Genomic DNA, 20,097 nt, shown 5'->3' on the forward strand with positions numbered 1-20,097 from the left:
AAATTGATACTGAAATGTTTAAAAAGTATAACATCATTATAAAATAAAAAATATCAAATCATTGGCATACAATTAAATACAAAATAAATGTACCAACGAACGAAACACAATTAGGCGTGGTTTTTAGTTTTTACAATCGACACGTTTAGTATGAGTAAAAAATCATCTTAAAAAATAGTGAAAATAAATAATTATAATAAACAATAGGCGGCGTAGGGTTAGGTTAGGTTCCACAGGAAGTTAAAACATAATACATTCACAATATGTATATTGTATAACTCCCGGTTTCTTTTATAGTTGGTATAATACACTATAGATATCCAGAAAGAAACAGAACGTGTGTGCGACCCCAAAACGTTCAAAGACAAACACAGTCCAAGAATATAAATATAAGGTATAATATAGATAGGTCATAGGTATAATATAGATAGGTATAATAATATGTAAAATAATAGGCTCTTAAAGTCCTAAAAAAAAATATATATAAATATATCCAATAATAACAAATCACCAAAAAACTAAATGCACACAATAAGTCAATGTTTATAGTTTATAAACACAATTTAAAATAGGTATTGCACGGATGAAGAAGTTCAGGCAGATGGATTTTTCTTCATGAGCGCTAGATCAGCTTCCATCATATCGTAGACGAGTTCCTAGAAAAATACAATCAATATTCGCATGACGCGAGTGTTACAAATTTATTATATAAAATAACATCGACATATAAAAGTCGATTGACAAAGTGTGGTCGACGTTTACCTCGAAATTTACTTTGGGGGCCCATCCGAGTACAGTTTTGGCTTTGGTGGCGTCGCCCAGCAAAAGTTCCTGAAATCGTATAAGTTTTTTGTTTTTGATTTTTAAATAGTATTAAGCCAAAGTTTTTATTAAAATCGATAAAATAAATATATTATTATAATACTATACGTAGTATAACGTGTATTTGTATACGACGACGATTGCCTTTGTTATTTTATGCCCAGCGGATGTATTTTTTTATATATAAATATAATATATATCTACAATGACAAGCGGGGACCCCACATTGCAGAAATTGTAAACAAAGCTAATGTTCTTTTATATTGCCGGGGAATAATAAACAAGTATACATTATATTCATTTGTTGTGCTGTTGAAAAACCGAACGATTATGTTATTTGAATAAACACATGCCAAACACAAACATTCTACACTACCTATATATATATATATATATATATAAATACGCCAGACAGACAATGAACGAGATGAACACCTTTGCAAACAATGCATTTTTTCTTGTTCAATTATATAAATTGAAACATGTAATACAAAAAAATCTACTATACTGTAAAAAAATAATACAGAATATAATCGTGGATAATAACAGTATAGTTTTGTGCAGTTTTATCCAATCCCCAACCCTTACCTCTCTATCATATAAAATGCTATTAGTTATTCAAACAAATATTCATTGATGTATTATAACAATAATTAATAACGTTAAAATGTATAATTTAAATTTAAAGCGTTAAACATTTAAAAATTTAAATCTATGAAGCATTGGATCTAGGTCTTTAAAATTAATTATAGGTACGTTACTTGAAATATTTAAATACAAACCTAACAATACGTCAAGGTATCAAACCAATATCATTTACATAGATGATGAAATAATAATTTTTAATCAAAAAAAGGCGGACATGCTAATTTAGTTAAACCTTAACTTGATTTCGAGAACACTAATAATTTCCATTTTTACTGTCTATTATTAACAATCAATTATAATAAATAAAACATTCTCAATCAGTAAAACAAACGTAAGGTTATTGAAATATTACAAGTCATAAGGTATTATTAGGTAGGTACTTCCTATACTACCTAGTACCTACATAATATTATATGGGTAATAATATTTGATTTTAAATTGAAATTAATTAAATTTCACAATATAAGAAAATTTTTTTTATATAATCTCTGAACATAGATATTATCTGGGGTATTTAATGACATAATGTTTACGACATTTTTGATATTTTTTAAATAAAGCTGAAAAAAATTAAATTAATAATAAGAAAACATTATTACCATAAAAAATATATCCATTATACATTTTTTATATACCTATATAATATAGTGGGTGATTCTTTTAACACTCAACAATCATATTATTTTTTTGCCTCAAAAAGTATAAACGGTTTTGAAAGTATTTTTTTTTTTAAGGCAGAACAAAACAGCATTATTAAAAAAATCTATTTTTATCTTGTTTTTATCATAATTTAAAAAAGAGAGTTTTGAACTTTAAAAAAAAATAAGCTTTTGAATTTTTGAATGAAAACAACATTTTAACTTTATATTTCTATCTACATTAGCATAATAAAGGGGATGTGCTTATAGGCATTTACTAATAGCCACCAATAAACTGTAAATTAACATCGGTAGAATATACTACAACTATATTACTCGATATAAGGTAGTAAGTACATAGTATAAGAAAAATAAAGCTATAAAAATAATTAAATTGATTAAATTTCCATTTTGTTTTTTAATTTATTATTTAATTACCAACGCTGTAAATGTATGAATTACAAAGATATATATATTGAAAAAATAAATCGTATAAGTTATAAATAATATTGATTTAAATGAATGCATTGGTAATTATTCACCTGTACTTTTATTTTATTGAACATTTTTTTTATGCTATAAAAAAATATATGGAGTGTGATTTTTGATCTTCATGCTTTTTCTTGGCACCATTAGACATTTTATTCACATTATTTCTATATCTTAATGTTTTCTCGAAGCAATTTTCTGATAATGATGTATAAAAATCGAATTAATTAAAAATTACGGTTAAAATAAGCGGAGTTAAGTGCTTCACAAAGTGTTAGTCTATTACTCTCCTCATATTTTGCTTTAACATTATGTATACTTATAAGTAATAACTAACTACTTAGTAATCAAAATTCGATTATTATACATCAAAATTCTCAAAAAAATATTCTGCATCGGAATATAAAATTAAAAATGTTATCATTAAAAATAATAGTAAAAAGTGTAGTTTTATAAAGACCTCAAAAAATGTAATAAATATTTTTTCAGAAACATTTATATTTGCTGAGATATTGAATGTTAACCACAAAATAATCACCCTATATAAGCTAGTAAATAAAAATTAGATAAGTTTTATTAAATTATAGTTTGAATTTAAATTTTGAACATAATAAGATAAAGAAAAAAAAACAATACATTTTATTCATGTTTATTATAAGATAGTAATACTTAAACATTTAAACTTGGTTTTTAATTTGAGTTTAATTATATATTATCTCTATATTCAGTCTAAAATTACTATGATTATTAAAATTCTTCTTGAAATAATAATAACAAAATATTTAAATTAATTAATAAGTAATAAATATTTCAACTACCTATATTTAACTACATTTTACTAGGACTCTATACTAATTTATAACAATTATAACTATACAATAATTAGTAAGAATAGTAAATAGTTGCAGATAATGTATTTAAGATTTATTATTATCAAAAAGACGTGGGCATATATTATTATTCATAAATAATATATTTCACATTTTAATATTTATTCTTATCATACACAAAAAATGCATAATTGTAGAATCAATACATTCATCACTCCGTTCAAAATCTAAAAAGTAAGCAAGTGGATACCACTCTGCAGTACATTAGGTGCTTAAGAGAATGTCGCACCTAACCCGAATGTGTTGTATCTGTCTGATACATACGTAACATAATTAAATACTGTTTTACGTGGGATGACTTTTCTCCCTTAATATTTATAACAGAATTACCAAAATTATAAATCGCATTGGAAAAAATTTTATTAGTGTCATAGAGTCTTAATTATTTTAATAGTAGTAACCAATAATTTTTAATAATTAAATGTAAAAAACCCAAAAGTTCTCAAACCGATAACTTTAATTGAATTCATATTATTAAAAAAACTAAAACACGGCAACACAAATAAAAATCTTCGCAATGCGATTTAAAACTTTGCTAATTCTGATATAAATATCGAGAGAGTAAAGAAATCTCACATAGGTTATACGTAATAAACAGGGATAATGCAAGCGCGTTTGAGTCTCTGTAATAAATGTTTTAAATTTTGATTCTATGATCTATTATTGCATATTCAAAAAATGATTCTTAGCGGAGACAATCTATCATCCATAGCCCATAATATCAACAAGTATTTTTGAAAGTTGAATTTAAACTTCAATCAGTCATGAAAAATTAATTTTACTTTCAAATAGAAATTTATTCTTTTTGAAAAACCTATAAAGAACCATGTTTTAAATTTTCAAATCTTAGATAAAAACAAAATATGTTTTATAAATTTCTAACTATAAAATAATTTGTTATTATCGAAATTTTGTCAAACTAGCATGAACTTTAAATTCTTGTAAAAATTATAGCATTTATACATTATTAATGGTTTTCAATTAGGAAGAAGCATTTTTACCTATTTATAAATTTCTTTAAAAAAAAAAATAAAAAATTTTAATTGCATATATATAGCTCAAAAAATAATCAAAATAATACCATGTATAGAAAACGATGAATTGATGAAAATTTTAAGTTTTTTTAGATTTTAACAAAATAAATATATAAATTTTGTTAAAAACTGGTTTAACATAAAAATTCTTAATTATCAAGAAATATGTACCTGGAATTTTTTAATTTTGACCTCCTCCCCCCCCCACAAAAAAACATCGAAAGTTGATCTAATTTACCAGAAACCACTCTTAAAGTTAAAAATTGCAGCATTTTTACTGCCAAAAATGATATGATAGCAAGAAAAAAAACATCATTGTAAAATCAATGCATTCATCTCTCTACTAAGTATATAAAATAATCACTAAATGAAGTATTGGATAAAAAATAATACCTATGTTGTTATTTTATTTTCTTCAGCATGCTGTATTACCCCATTACTTCATACTTGTATCACACAATTACCGTATTATTGTTATATATTATTATAATACTTGGTTGATAATTATCATGTTTATTTATTACATACAAATAGTTTTAGATTCAAAGGAAAAAAATTTTCATGTCCTTCTTAACTAAATTTAATGCATTTATTAATCAAAATAAGGTTTTAGCAAAATATAACTACTCATAAATGATTCCATATAACAATACACCCTATCTATATTAATATTTTTAACCCTATACCAATAAACTGTATTAATGTATAAATGTATTTATTTTAAACATACAATAGCATTTATAATGTTATACAATGCATAAATATTAAAGTATAGTAGTAGGTACAATAGATACATGCCATATGATTGTAATATAATAATAGTTATAACAACCTCTTAAATTCTCAATTGATGCATGTAGTCTGAATAATAAGTAAATATCATAATACAGTAGTTAATATAAAAAAAAAAGTTTAACTCCCATACCAAGGATATCAAAGATAATACAATTTATACTATTATATTTTAGAATACACATTGCTGATAAATTTAGTACTTACAAATATTTAGTGGAATAAACATTAACTAAAATCAATTACCTATATATATAATTGTGCACAAAAAAAAATATATGTTAACAAAGTATTCGAAATTTCCCGTGCACACACTTAATATGATTGTTATCATACATGATTTTATCCCCATACTCAAACTTCTAAATTAAATCTATTTAAACTAGAAACTTTTTTCTTTGCAAAAAATAGACAAACATTAAAGTTATTTTAAAGAAAACTTTTGTTGACTTTAGTTTTCTGTTTGTATTATTAAACAATCAAATTGATTACTTAGAACTTTAAATGAAAGTTTATTTTAAAATCTCTTATTTTGACACCACTACCAGAAACTGATCCTTGTTGCATATGCCAGTAAGTGAGTTGAGAAAATCTAACATTTTATTTAATTTTTATAAAAAATATAATAAAATTATTTTTAAATGTACATAATATTATTAATTATAAATACTATTTATAATTTATAGTATGAAAATGAGTGCCTATAAGACATGAAATACCTACTTAAATAGGCAATTTTGATTTTACATTATTACATTATAGTAGAATCAGCAAACTAGGATTAAAGATACTATTTTTTATAAAATGTAATCAATATTATCAATCTATCACATCATCATAACTATATGAGATTGATACAAGAAAATACAAATCTATTATTAAATATGAACAAAAGTATAGTAAAATAAAGTATTAAACAGTAAAATTTAAATCAGCATCACTTTTTAGTTTTTTTCCTTTATAAAAAAAAAAAAAAAAAAAAGATAGAAAATAGAAAATGTATAATCAGTGTATATTATATTACAATGGGTAAAGGAATTTACAAATTTTTTCTGGGTGTGACAGCATAAGAGGAAGGGGAATCTATTAATACTACTTCTAGATATGATAATTTAAGTTATTTTATATATATTATAGAAAATATTAATAAGATCATGTAGCCACTTCCGTTTAAAGTAACAAAGAGATATAGTGATAGAGGATAGCTTGAATATGAGAGGGATTGAGTATTTTCAGATGTTTTTATGAAGTTTAATATAATAATAGTATTGCATCCTTTGTGTTGGTATAATTAGAATATTGAAGTCATGGTATAAGGTTCTGTTGCTAACATACCAAAATACATTTGTTGGGAGTTAATGATTTATAGATTGAAAAAATTGATTGAAATATGTTTAGGTTAGAAAATTTTGTGGTTCCCAGAGTTTAATACATAGGTAGTAAGAAGTATACATAGTAATAACAGAGTGTATTAATTAGATTTATACTAATGTTTTGCCTTTTAAAAAGAATTTTGATCAAATAAGTTTGCTTAATTTATGAACTCTTAGATTTAAAGATTTTATTTTTATTTTTATGTAGGTAGGTCGACCAGGAAAGTTAGGTGCGTTTTCTCAGTTATAAGTGAGAAATTAAATTTTAATAAAAAATGTTTGTACAAAATATATACTTGACTCAAATCTCTTTACACAGTTATTACAACTTTCATTAATTTTAAACTTCTCCAATAACTAAAAATATCTGAGTATTTGTTTAAAAATTTAATGATTAGAGAACGAATTTAATGCAAATTGTATTTTTTTCTGAATGTCCTAAAACATTGCTTTCCAAGCACAGAGTTCATTTCATACATCAAGGATTTAAAAAATTTAACTTTTATTTTGCATTTTATGCATTTTTAAGACTTTTTTTTTTTTTTTTTTTTTTTTTTATTGTTTTTACTATATCTTTGTCATAGTTTTTACTTGTTTTACTTAATAATTGTTGAGCTATTATAGTTACATACTAAAAGCTATTATAAAAAAAAAAAAAAAAAAAAAGACTTTTTTTTGACTTTTTAGAGCATATTTATGTTTTTAAGTTATTTTTAAATAGAATGGATAAAATTTGATAAAAATTTAGTTAACATTCATTTTAAAAGAATAAAAATAAATATTTCTTATGTTTTTACCGATCAGATAAATGTGATGCCAGGCAAAATTATTGTTGACACGTGTAGACACTAATGTATGTACAATATACATACATACAACAGAAATTGTAAATTTTTTTTTTGGAAATAATTTTCAGAGTAAAAAGAAGATACGAAAACTAGAAGTTGATGAAAATGTTACAATTAATTAATACCTAAGAATAAGAATTTATAAAAATATAATTAACCAAATTTTTAAAGTTAAAAATAGTTTTAAGAGCATTTTCTTAGTATTCTGTTAGTAGAGCATTCGTATCCATTCTCTAGCAATGAAAATAAACAAGAGAATAAGTACCTATTAATGTATATAAGAAGTTTCATATTACTAATGCATAATACAGCATAATTGTATGATATTTATTGGATAATACTGATTTATTTTTATTTTTTTCGAGATTTTTTTAATCCCTATCTTTAATTAAAATAAATGTATAATATATTATATAATAAAATAGAATTAAAGTATTAAAATAATCTACTTACAACTTCCGTTGGACGAAAATATTTAGGATTCACTTTAACACGTACAACATTGGTAGATTCTTCTTTCCCCACTTCATTTAACCCTTTTCCTTCCCAAATAATTGTTTTACCAATGTGCTTAAATGCTTTTTCTACGAATTCTCTAATACTGTGCATTTCACCAGTAGCAATCACAAAATCTTGAGGTGTATCTTGTTGTAACATTAACCACATTGCCTTTAAAAAAATAAAAACACAATAAATTGTCAAGTATTAACTATTTGACACTATGAAAAATATAGAATTTTACATAAATAATATGTATACAAATAATTATTGAATCTACTTCTAATACTTTTAATTTCATTAAAAAGAATAAATTATCTTACTTCAACATAATCTTTGGCATGGCCCCAGTCTCTCTTAGAATCTAAGTTTCCTAATTGAATACAATCCAATGAACCAATTGCAATTTTTGCTACCGATCTGGTAATTTTTCTTGTCACAAAGTTTTCACCTCTTCTAGGACTTTCATGATTAAACAGTATGCCATTGCAAGCATACATATTGTATGCTTCTCGATAGTTTGTCACAATCCAATAAGCATATAATTTGGCACATGCTAAGAATTTAAATTCATTTAACTATTGTTAATAACCAGGAACCACATTTTGCAGAAAATAAGGCTAAATATAATTTTAGTACAAAAACATTGTCATTAATATAAAATAATACCATATGGAGATCTAGGGTAAAATGGAGTAGTTTCTTTTTGAGGTATTTCAACAACTTTTCCATATAATTCTGAAGTAGAAGCTTGATAAAAACGTACATTATTTTCTAGCTGACACGCTCTAATGGCATCTAGTAACCTAAGAGTCCCAACACCATCTACTTCAGCTGTATATTCACTTAGTTCAAATGAAATCTAAAATAAAATTAAAAATGCTATGAAAAATTACAAGATAGCTCCTTTAACAATCTACCTTAACATGACTTTGAGCAGCCAAATTATAAACTTCAGTTGGTTTCACCATTCCTATAATTTTCACAAGACAACTACTATCAGTCATGTCACCATAGTGAAGTTTCATTTTGCCTTCCATATGTGATTTAGGATCTAAGTAGAGATGTTCTATACGACCAGTGTTAAACGTGCTTGAACGCCGTATAATACCATGAACTTCATATCCTTTATCTAACAACAATTCAGCTAGGTATGATCCATCCTACAATTAAAATAACAAATGAATAATACAATATTTACAATAAATATATAATGAATTTATATACCTGACCAGTGATTCCTGTGATTAATGCTACTTTTCTACAACTATTTATATCAATGTCACCGTTTTCCATATCAATACAGTATAGTCAAGTTTAAATTAAATTCAAACTTGCCAATATACTTTTTTTTTTTTTTAACTACTTGAAATAGAAAAAATATTTATTTTTTAAAATGTTGGTGAATCAAGTTACGTTTTAATTTATCAGAACACCCATTACCTAGTAATTTAAAAAAAATAAAAAAAAATCCAACTATAGTTAATTTATAACCCAGACATCCTGTAATGGGTTAATTTATAGTAAGTTTGTTGTAATTAAAATAATTTATGATTTGTATAAGTTTATTATTAATTGTTTAAATTTTATAGTCGAGAAACATAGCAGCAGGTATAGAATACAAACAATAAATTATAATATAATGTTAATTAATACAAAAATACTATAAAAAAAATACTATAAATTATAATACATTTTTATTAATATTATTATTATTGTTATTAAGTGATGAGATACTGATGGATACTATCATGGCGGCTATAGAGATAATCATGAAGTCATCATGAGGATACTAATTTTACAAAGGATACTGATAACACCACTGCAAAATGGAAATATATATTTTGAGAAATGAGAACCACTGACTGTCCACTGTACAGTTCTGTTGTTAAAACTACTTATAAGTCCAATGTTATCTTGATAAGCTTTTATTTGGGAATAAATAGTAAATACTAATAGAAAATATTTCCTTACATAGAATTTTGACTTTTAATCACAGTAATTTTAAATTATAGTCGTTTCGACTATAAGTAGTCGAAATTTAGAACACTGTGATACTTTTTGGTACCAAATTTAAGATTGACGTGCAAAAGAACTCATTATGTGGACAACAGTTTGGCTCCATCAACAAAAGTAAGTATTAAATGCTATTGATTAACTGTTTACAAACAATAATCTATAAATTTGTCGAGTTGAACCTACTTTAAGTTTAAGTTATGTCTTATCCCTCGTTAGGTTGTTGGCGACATGATTGATTTCCTGCTGAATTTTAATATGGGATGGATTCGCCAACATCTGATGTGCTTTTGCTCAGTGAAGACGACAGCGGTCTTTTGGTCAATGGTTCGTTTTCAAACAGTTCTGCCAGTAGCAGTTCTAACAAACATTCACCGCAATTTAAAGTAAGTTTTTATGTGACTATTATATTATTATAAAGTAATGTTGTGTAGATATATTTATTTGTTGTACACAACTAAAGTTTTATTTCATTACCTGTCAACTACAATATTAAGTACAATTTTTATTTTTATAAAATTAATATTTTACCAAATTAAGTGTATTGTATAAGTTGTATGTTCAATATTATTGTAAAACTATTACTTACATTAACACAAAATGCTCAAAGTTATATTGAAACATGATCTTTATTTTAATTATTTTAAGTAGGTATCTACCCATGGGCGCCCATTGGGAGGGGCAAGATAGGGCATTTGCCCCCCCCCTGGACAAAAAATATTAAAAACTTGTAACTCAATAAATATTACCAAAATATAATTATTATCTTTACATTTGAGAATTTTTTATTTTGACCCCCCCTAAAATTTTACTTATGGGCGCCCATGTATCTACCTAATAATTATAATACAGTATTTATAAACAAGCTGATGAATAAAGATTTATTATATATAATATATAGGTATCCCTTTATGATTTACCGATTGCGATATCTCCTAAAATAATGGAAATATCCTAATTTTGTTATTTTTTTTATACAACTCACAGGAACAAGGATTATAAATATTTCATATTTTAGTTTAATTTAATGCTTTAGTAAAAAAATTTAAAAATATTTTTTTATTTAATTACTTTAAAAAAAATCAAATTCATTTTATAATTTTTAATAATTTTTCTAATTTCGAGTCAAATTGTAAATTATTTAATATCATAATACCCGTATATCTAACATGTGGCCCTTGGGCTGATGTAGCGGGCAAATGATTTCAGTGTGATCTGCAATACTATTTTTAAAACTAAAAAAAAAATAAAAATCATGATGTTAATGAAAATAAAATGTTAAAATGTCAAAATTTTCAGGAAAATAAACTACAAAATGGCTATCTTCGATTTTTTTAAAGTAATTAAATAAAAATTATAATTAACTTTTTTGCCAAAACATCAAATTAAATTAAAATATACAATATTTGTAGTCCTTGTATTATCTAGTCTTAAAAAAAAAAAAAAAAACAGAATTATGATGTTTCATTCTCAAGGAACAGCTGTATGTATATCCACATTGGTAATAAAGTAAGAGCTAACATTCAATTGATTAAAATATAAATAAATCTATAGTGAATTTAATAGTATAAATCATAAAATTTAACCTATAAATAATTTGAAATGATTCCTACGTAGATCTATTAATTTTAGTAATAAATTTATAACAAATTCAATTAAAATCTTGATTAAAGCTATGTTTGCCAGATATTTTTACTATTTTTTTAATACTTTACCAAGTTTGATATTTACTTACCATATTTTCATTTTTTACCATCTCTTATAAGTTATAATTCCAGAATATTTTCTCAATACCTCTGAATGCATTTAATCTAATTTTTTTAATAATTTTCAATGTTATTATTACACGTAAAGTATATTTAAATATTAATTGTAATTTGGTAATATTAGTATAATTAATATATTACATTAATATATGCCTATTGCCTATAACCAATTAGTTTTTATTGACCTATTATAAAAAACTTAAGTGTTTTTTTAAGTGGTTTGTATCAGTACCTAATTATACTTTTACTGGTTTATAAATATTTATAACAATTTTAAGTTTACATATCATTTGTGTTGTATAGAATTGCACATATTCTAATTATAGTATTATATATTTTTAAATTATTAACTAATCTTTTTATAAAATAATCAAAAAATAAATGCATTTTAACACTTTAATTAAATGTGTATCTAATTAAAATAACAGTTATTTTATAATATTATTGTTTAATGCCTACTTGTATTTTTATCAAAGTTCCAAACCATTACATAATATTTAATGATGTTAATACTTTTTAACTACTTCATAATATTTTGGTATTTTCAATAGAATTTCAAATATCTAGATATTTATATTTAGTGTATGTGTAATTAGTAATTACTTATAATTATTCAATATATTTAATTTAATTTTTAGTGTAAAGAATGTGATGATGAGTTATCATTAAGTCAAGAGGATTCTCTAATTGACGATTCTGACACATCATATACACAACAGTATAATACATTGAAGAAATGTCCTAATGTTCAAAAATCAGAGAATCCAATTCAGCCTCCTGTTGAATTTCAAGACCATACAAATTCTATTAATGTTTACTCTCCTCCATTTGAATTTAAAGACAATCAATGTAAACATATTCAATCTCCTGTCTACACCAATGAATGTATGATTCGTGTTGAAAAATATGCAGAAGGTTTTATAAAGTCGTTGATCATTGACTCGCTGAAACACTTAGATCCATTGCATGATACTAGGTAATATTTTATCTTTGGATATTGAAAATTGTATGTATAATATTATTATTAATAACAATACATATTTTGTTTTGTTTTAGGCACATTAAACAACAAAAACTGTATCATAATTTAGGTATTTATTGGAAAACTAATTATCGTTTACCAAATGGATCAAATAATTCTTTGTTATCAACTATTTCATCGTCTCATAACTCCTTATTTAATGTAGTTTCTTCGGATGATTCAAATTTTATATCTTCTGCTGTTTCACATGATGCTCTTAATAGCGATACATATACATTACCAATTGATAGTTCCCCATTTAATGTCGCTTTTCGACGACCGTTGAGAAAAAAAAGAAAATTTCGTGATCAGTGCCATTCCATACCAGTTAGTAAAAAGTAAGCATCACAAACCTACCATTATTATTTTATTTTAATAATTGTTTTCTAATTCAGATCAGGCGAAAAATGTGTCGATGTTCAAGAGCCCATACACATGACTGTAAAAGATGTACGAACAATTCTTCACAATATTTATAGTAATACAGAAGAGTGTAGCAAACCTGAAGTTGCAAATGTATCAAAATGCAATGATGTACAAAACGATCACAACAAAGAGAACTGTGTTAGCAAAATATCATCGTCTAAATGCAAAATCAGAAAAAAATCATTTATGGTGAATATTAAACATAAAAAAGCTAAAGACAATAGCACAGCAGAAGATATTGGTGGTCATAGCTCTAGTCATTCAACAAGAAAAATCTTTTGTTCATCTCCATTTATTTCATCGACAAAATCCAACTTTTCTTTTAGTTTAAAACAAACATTTTGTAATATTTTTCGTTCACGTAAAAGTACATCAACAGACTTGGACCCGGAATTAAACCCAACAGATACTGTCGTTCTTTTAGATGTAACTAAGGAGGCAACGTTTGAAAATCGTGCACTTCCACCTGTACCTGATGATGGGCCCAGAGATACATATGAACGTGAAACTAGTATGGATTTTGCAACTAGCATTGAAAAAGTGAAAGATGTAAGATTTGCTAAAATTTTAATACAGATAAATCGTAAATTTTATTTTATGTATGTTAAAATAATTATAGTATGGATGGTATTGGGGTCCAACATCGGGAGAAGTTGCAGAAAAAATACTGTCAAATGAACCCGATGGATCGTTTATTGTACGTGACAGTAGTGATGATCATTATATATTTTCATTGACATTTAAACTGAATGGTTTTGTTCGGCATGTTAGAATTGAGCATGATCAAGGTAATAATAAAGATAAAATTCCTAAAAAATAATTTTCATATTTAATTTTTGGTTATAGGAAATTTTAGTTTTGGTAGTTGTACAAAATTTAAAAGTCATACAATTGTTGAATTTGTTGAAAACGCAGTAGAACATTCTCGTAGTGGAAGGTATTTGTTCTTTTTGCATAGACGTCCAATTCTCGGACCAATGAGAGTTCAGTTACTTCATCCTGTTTCTCGCTTCAAACAAGTCCAAAGCTTACAACACATGGCCAGGTATATTCTTAATAAAAATATTTAATTAAAACAATGCACAATAAAAAATGAATTTGATTTAATAGAATTTTATAATGAGTTATTAATATTAAATAAAATGTATTTATTTTATTAGGTTTGTCATTTTGAAGATGGTACGACGAGATTTGATCCACAAATTGCCATTACCCAGACGACTGATTGATTATTTAAATACACCTCATTATTATTGTGAACAACTAGGTAGCTCTGACAGTAGCCAATCATCAACTCCTACTCCAGCTGTACATTTAATATCATTTACACCACCTTAAATTTATCAATTTATCATTAGAAATTTATATTATTGGTAAAAAAAAATATAAATATATTGTCCAATATATTGACTTTTAGCAAGACATATTTAAAAATGTAACAATTAAAACCAGTCATAACCATGTGTATTCATATTATTTCATATACAGTAACAGTTAAGTAATTTGACAACTCAACTATTTAAAATAACAAGTTAAAAAATAATATCATGAAACAATATGTAATACAAACCAAATAATTATTATTACATAATATTTAACATCATGAAAGCATATTAAGAGCTTAAATTAATTTTGAACCATTATTTATTTATTTTTTAATCTGGAATTCTTTACACCAGATTAGTTTGATCCTGTTAAACAGACTTTTAGTTGAGTTTATATTGTACAATTATTTATTTTTATACTTGGGCAACTAACAATATGTATTAATTTTGTAATAAGGCCCTGTACTTAATTTAGTAATAACTTTTGTCGTTTTCCTACTAGTTAATCAATTTAACTTAAAGATGAATCATTTAAATTGAATAATTACTATCTAAAATGACAAAGAAAAAATTGTATTACTCATAATACGTTCAGCAATAATATAAGAAAATGAATGAAGATGTTAGAAAATATAATATTTATATCATTCTTTATCTCTACAATTTTATTAATAAATATCTGTAGGTTATATATTATCATATTCAAAAAATTGTTTAAATTCATTGAATAGTAAATGAATTAACATTAAAGTTCAACATACATTTTAAAAATCAAATTGTTTTTGCTATACATTTATTATAGTACACAGTTTATTACTTAACTGAATTTACAACAATTTTAAAACTTTAAATTAAAATTCTCTTAAAATAATAATTCTTAATGGGTTTATTTATTCTCAATTAATTCTTACAGAATTTTAAAATACCATGATACATGTATTGTTTTTTTTTATAAAAACGCAACATTATAAACTTATAAGAATTAATTTCAAATGCCTTAAAAAATTAAAATTATTTCTTCGTGTTCTTTAATGTTATCCTTAATATTTAAGAATAAATGTTAATCAGAAAAACAATTAATATTAATTTCTATTTCCTATTTAGAACTGTATATTTTTATTTTATTTTTTGTTACCTATTTTTAAGTGATTCATTGTGATTTTAGAGTTAACTCTATTATTTTAATAATTAATATATAAATGTTTGACTACATATTTTTTTTAGCTCTATGCATTAAGCATAAGTCAAAGACTCATTGTGTGAAATAAGTGACTTGTAGATAATATAATACTAATTTATGTTTGATGATTTTAATAAAATAAAAACCCAACATGTTTTACATGTTTTATCTAGTTAAATTATTTGTTCTTTTTTTCATCGCGAACAAAAATTTTACTTTTCTCTTAAATTATCTCTGTGACATGATAAACTGAAGGATAGAAGATGTCAAAGGATTTATAACAAATCAATAATCTATTTCATAAACTGCAAGTATTTTTATTTATTCTGTTGCCACCATATGTAAACATTCAAAAACTGAACCAAATTTAATATTAAAATCCAGTATTGATTAACACATAAATATGTATAAAATATAAAACTCATAACTCATATTTCAAAATTTAACTTAATAGTGTATGTACATGTGGTTATTCAAATATCATTATTTATAACTAGCCAAATGTTTCAATTAAATTATTTTACCTATCTGACCTCATTCATTTGGTGGTATTCCTAAAGTTTTTCTGACTAACTCTTCAGCTTTTTTATTAAATTCTTCACGATTCTCACGCCACATTTTAGCCGCATCAACATTTGCCCCACTTTCATCATTTGGCTCTAAACAAAAAGAATTCAAATTAATACATAATGAAATAAATTAATAGTTTGTATATAATTACCAGCAAGCATACTAATAACAGATAAAAGAATTTTTTCAACGCTCTGTACAGGACTCCATCTTTCATTACTGGATTCGTAACCCATGGGATCATCCCCAGGTGCATGGAGAATTGAAATACATACACGCCCATCTGAATAAACTAAAATTTAAATAATCCTATTATTATCTATCCTATTAACTGATTCAAATGTTAAAAACTAATTTTAACCCTTGAATAATATTTTCTACCAAACATAAAACAAACTTCAATTATACTCGCAATAACCCTCTCAACCTTGTTACTTTACAAATCAAAAATATGTCCTTCATATTATTTTAAAAATATAAATATTTGGTACTAAGCTATAATACAAAATGTTTCACTTAGTAAATAATATTCATGATTTAAACTCTTTATTGCATACAAATAATATAATGATCTTAATAACAGATGTATAATTTAAGATTAAGAATGTAGAAAGTTATTTCAACAACAATAAGAAGTTTATATAAAAATTATACTTTCAAAAGAATTAAAATCAAAACAACAATTAAACAACATTAACTACTTATAGATTTTTTTACATTTCTTGACAAAATAATGTGCATACACTACATTTAAAAATGTTTCCTAATATTTTTTTTAATAAATTATAATTTTGTAATGGACCAATATTATATACATCACAAATTATACTTACTGTTTGGATGAAACATTTCACAAGTAAAACTCATTTTTGGTGGACTCAATGGATAGTCAGATGGAAATATAAGTTTAGCTGGAAAAACACCACCTTCAAAACATGTACCTTCTGGCCCTCTACTCATAATTAAATTATTTGTTTAAATATTGAGAGTGTACTGTTTACTGACATGATGACATTATTATAACTTACGTAATTAATGCTTCCCACTCAAAATAATTTTCTTCAGTGGTTGGTCCAGCAATAATCCCTTCCGGAGGATTTAATGTCAGCTCTAAAGAATAAATTATATTACAAGTTTTGATAGAAATTTATGTAATTTATAGTTAAGTGCATAGGTAAATAAATTTTTAATATACGTTTATATTCAGCCATAAGTCTTCTTAAAGCAGATCCAGCCATCGCAAACAATTAGATGAATTGTAGGGTGTAAAATAAAAGACACGTTTCAATTTCGAATGTTTCAATAATCACAAAACAAAATAAAAAGGAATCGTTTCGTAATAAAATGAACGGCTAGAATAATTATTATTTATTAATTATTAATCCAAACTTACCAGTTGGGCCAATTTTGATAACAGTAAAATTGATAATAAGTATTGATGACGATGGTTAACAAGCCCTATTATATCTATAACCGTGTTAACAACAAACTACGATAGAGACGAGACGCAAGAAATACTTGACAAAAAACTGTTTTGCGCGGGTAAAACCTCTAAAAATCGAAAAGAATAGTCTTATCTAATAAACTCAAAACTAAGACCCAAAATTTTAAAATATATTATTTATCTAGGTACTACTAATGTTCTATACTTCTATGTGTACTTATATTTTCAATTTACCGATTGATCTTATAACGCAATAAGAAATAAGAATATTGTAAAATTGAGGTACATAAATAAATTATAAAACATCATTAGAAATAGAAACTGAGCTGACGCCGTCTTCGCACTGGCGTTCAGAATAGTGTTTCGTGCGGATAGCATGATTTGTTATTGAATTTCATTAATTACAGGGACTTATTTCGGACTTAAATGAATGAGTAAATTCGAGGCAGTAGTATTGGAGCTTTTATTCATTAATTATTAGTATCACTCGGCAATTGATACAACGTAAAATGTTGAAGGCTCGGGAGCAATAGTAGCAATACTATTTCAAAGCTAAATAGAGCCTCAGTACAAATCGTTTGCACAGGAAATTTATCCGGAATCGTGATCGGATACGCTTAACGTCTCATTTTGAAAAAAGCTCATTTCTCGATTAATTAAATTAAAATTTTTTTTTAGAACAAAACTGTAGGTTCTTTATTTATAAATTCATCTCAAATATTCAAATCTATTTTCATATACGTATGCACTTGGACATTATAGATATTCTACAATTTTAAGTATATTGTTTTGTTTTAAGCCACTTTGGCTTTTTTTTTACCTACCTACACGAATGAAATATTGTTTTTTTCCTAATTTTATACCATATTGTGCACCCATGTTTTTGTCATTCAAAATAAAAATATTATATATATTATATAAAAATGTTGATTAAATAAAATATTTTGATAAAAAAATGTATTCTTTTCTTTCCTACTATAAATTTAACAAGTTTAATTTTTTGCGTACATTCGTTATTACTTATTAGCTATAACTGATGTTAAAGAACGATAGGTATAATATTATGTTTCTTTACCAATTTTTTTTTATAAAATTAATTTCATAAATATTGAATTATTTTTATAGTAAAAATTATTATTTGGTTATATTAAATATTAATTTAAACTAACTTTACTTATGATTGTGATTATTTCTTTTTTTTATTATTGCAGTCTATTTAAATTGAAAGTACTAAAGATATTAAACAATTTATCAGCAAATAATGCGATTTGAAAAACTTTAATGGAGGTTGTAATTAGTCATTGGCGCAACTAGGGGGGTGCACAGGGGACTTGAGCACCCCAAAAATAATTTCATTTTCTAAAAAATATTGTAGTTATCATAGAGTACGCAGTTTATTATCGTAATCATTTTATTTATCTTTGTTACTATTTTTTTTATAAACTAAAAAACACTGAGATAGATAAGATATACTGGAGCGCACACTCGGCCGTAAAAACGAGCCGTCGTGTTTGACGTTACCCCCACCACCGAAGGGCAAAACATTTCATTTTTACATAGGAAAATACGATGAATTTGTAAATAACAATTTATTTTCGTTCTTAATAGCTGAGATATTTACTTAAATGCCTATATAATCTCAAGCCTTTTCGTTAGTTTGTAATTTGTTACAATTTTGTATACCTAGTACCTATATTCAATATGGTTGTCTCGTGTTCAGCTTTTGGATGTACTAATAGGCACATTAAAGGTGGAAGTATTTAATTCCACAAGTACCTAAATATTAACATTTTATACAGTTTTATTTGTGGCCAGGGGCCCGGAGGTTTCTTGAAGCCCCGATGGTTTTATAATTTTATATAATTAAATATTTAATCAATGAGAAGCGGAAAAAATACCCACGAAAAAAAACCCAAACTACAATCACACCGGAAAAAAAGCCCAAGAAAATAAAAGTGCTATCATTGTAATCTTATATTTTGAAATATTTTATAAACTGTGGTTGATTGTTGATTATACAATGGATTTACAATCATATAATACATTTTTAATAATAAATAATAATATTTTTTAAATAATTTTATCATATAATTATTTAATAGAACATAGGAAAAAAATATTAAAAATACAAAATATTCTCGTTTGTGGTAACATAATAATAACTAATAATTATAATACGAGAGATCATAGTCATAATAATTAAATAATATAATAATAGTAAATTGTTAATTTAAAAAATAATTTTCGATAAGTAGTCTATACAATCATGATAAAATTCAACAATAACCTCTAGGCTATATCTATACATAAAAAAATT

The 20,097-nt window shown here is 24.8% G+C and overlaps 3 protein-coding genes across 5 annotated transcripts; 1 reads left to right on the forward strand and 2 right to left on the reverse strand.

Annotated features, from left to right (window-relative positions):
• Nucleotides 1-379: 379 nt before the first annotated feature.
• On the reverse strand, nucleotides 380-9,746 carry LOC114122134 (GDP-mannose 4,6 dehydratase). The gene is made up of 7 exons (XM_027984707.2): nucleotides 9,260-9,746; nucleotides 8,953-9,195; nucleotides 8,702-8,894; nucleotides 8,356-8,588; nucleotides 7,988-8,203; nucleotides 763-831; nucleotides 380-656 (listed from the first exon to the last, which is right to left on the reverse strand). The coding sequence occupies exons 1-7, from the start codon at nucleotides 9,326-9,328 to the stop codon at nucleotides 594-596; spliced, it is 1,086 nt and encodes a 361-aa protein (XP_027840508.2). The 5' UTR covers nucleotides 9,329-9,746; the 3' UTR covers nucleotides 380-593.
• A 129-nt stretch (nucleotides 9,747-9,875) lies between these two features.
• Nucleotides 9,876-14,665, forward strand: LOC114122176 (uncharacterized). Of its 2 annotated transcripts, none has more exons than XM_027984773.2 (8): nucleotides 9,876-10,165; nucleotides 10,247-10,434; nucleotides 12,453-12,790; nucleotides 12,871-13,173; nucleotides 13,231-13,810; nucleotides 13,881-14,049; nucleotides 14,108-14,306; nucleotides 14,422-14,665. In XM_027984773.2, exons 2-8 carry the CDS (start codon nucleotides 10,312-10,314, stop codon nucleotides 14,597-14,599), a joined length of 1,890 nt encoding a protein of 629 aa, XP_027840574.2. In that variant the 5' UTR covers nucleotides 9,876-10,165; nucleotides 10,247-10,311; the 3' UTR covers nucleotides 14,600-14,665. The 2 variants fall into 2 exon arrangements, with proteins under 2 accessions (XP_027840574.2, XP_027840567.2); XM_027984766.2 differs by having other exon boundaries at nucleotides 9,878-10,165; nucleotides 10,268-10,434.
• On the reverse strand, nucleotides 14,348-17,741 carry LOC114122320 (ubiquitin-conjugating enzyme E2 G2). Of its 2 annotated transcripts, XM_050199792.1 has the most exons (6): nucleotides 17,532-17,741; nucleotides 17,365-17,446; nucleotides 17,170-17,288; nucleotides 16,488-16,628; nucleotides 16,291-16,425; nucleotides 14,348-14,594 (listed from the first exon to the last, which is right to left on the reverse strand). In XM_050199792.1, exons 1-5 carry the CDS (start codon nucleotides 17,572-17,574, stop codon nucleotides 16,301-16,303), a joined length of 510 nt encoding a protein of 169 aa, XP_050055749.1. In that variant the 5' UTR covers nucleotides 17,575-17,741; the 3' UTR covers nucleotides 14,348-14,594; nucleotides 16,291-16,300. The 2 variants fall into 2 exon arrangements, with proteins under 2 accessions (XP_050055749.1, XP_027840749.2); XM_027984948.2 differs by lacking the exon at nucleotides 14,348-14,594 and having other exon boundaries at nucleotides 16,063-16,425; nucleotides 17,532-17,740.
• Between the last annotated feature and the right edge of the window lie 2,356 nt (nucleotides 17,742-20,097).

The sequence above is a fragment of the Aphis gossypii genome, chromosome 2, assembly GCF_020184175.1.
Source record: "Aphis gossypii isolate Hap1 chromosome 2, ASM2018417v2, whole genome shotgun sequence".
In the NCBI taxonomy this organism is placed as follows: Eukaryota; Metazoa; Arthropoda; class Insecta; order Hemiptera; family Aphididae; genus Aphis; species Aphis gossypii.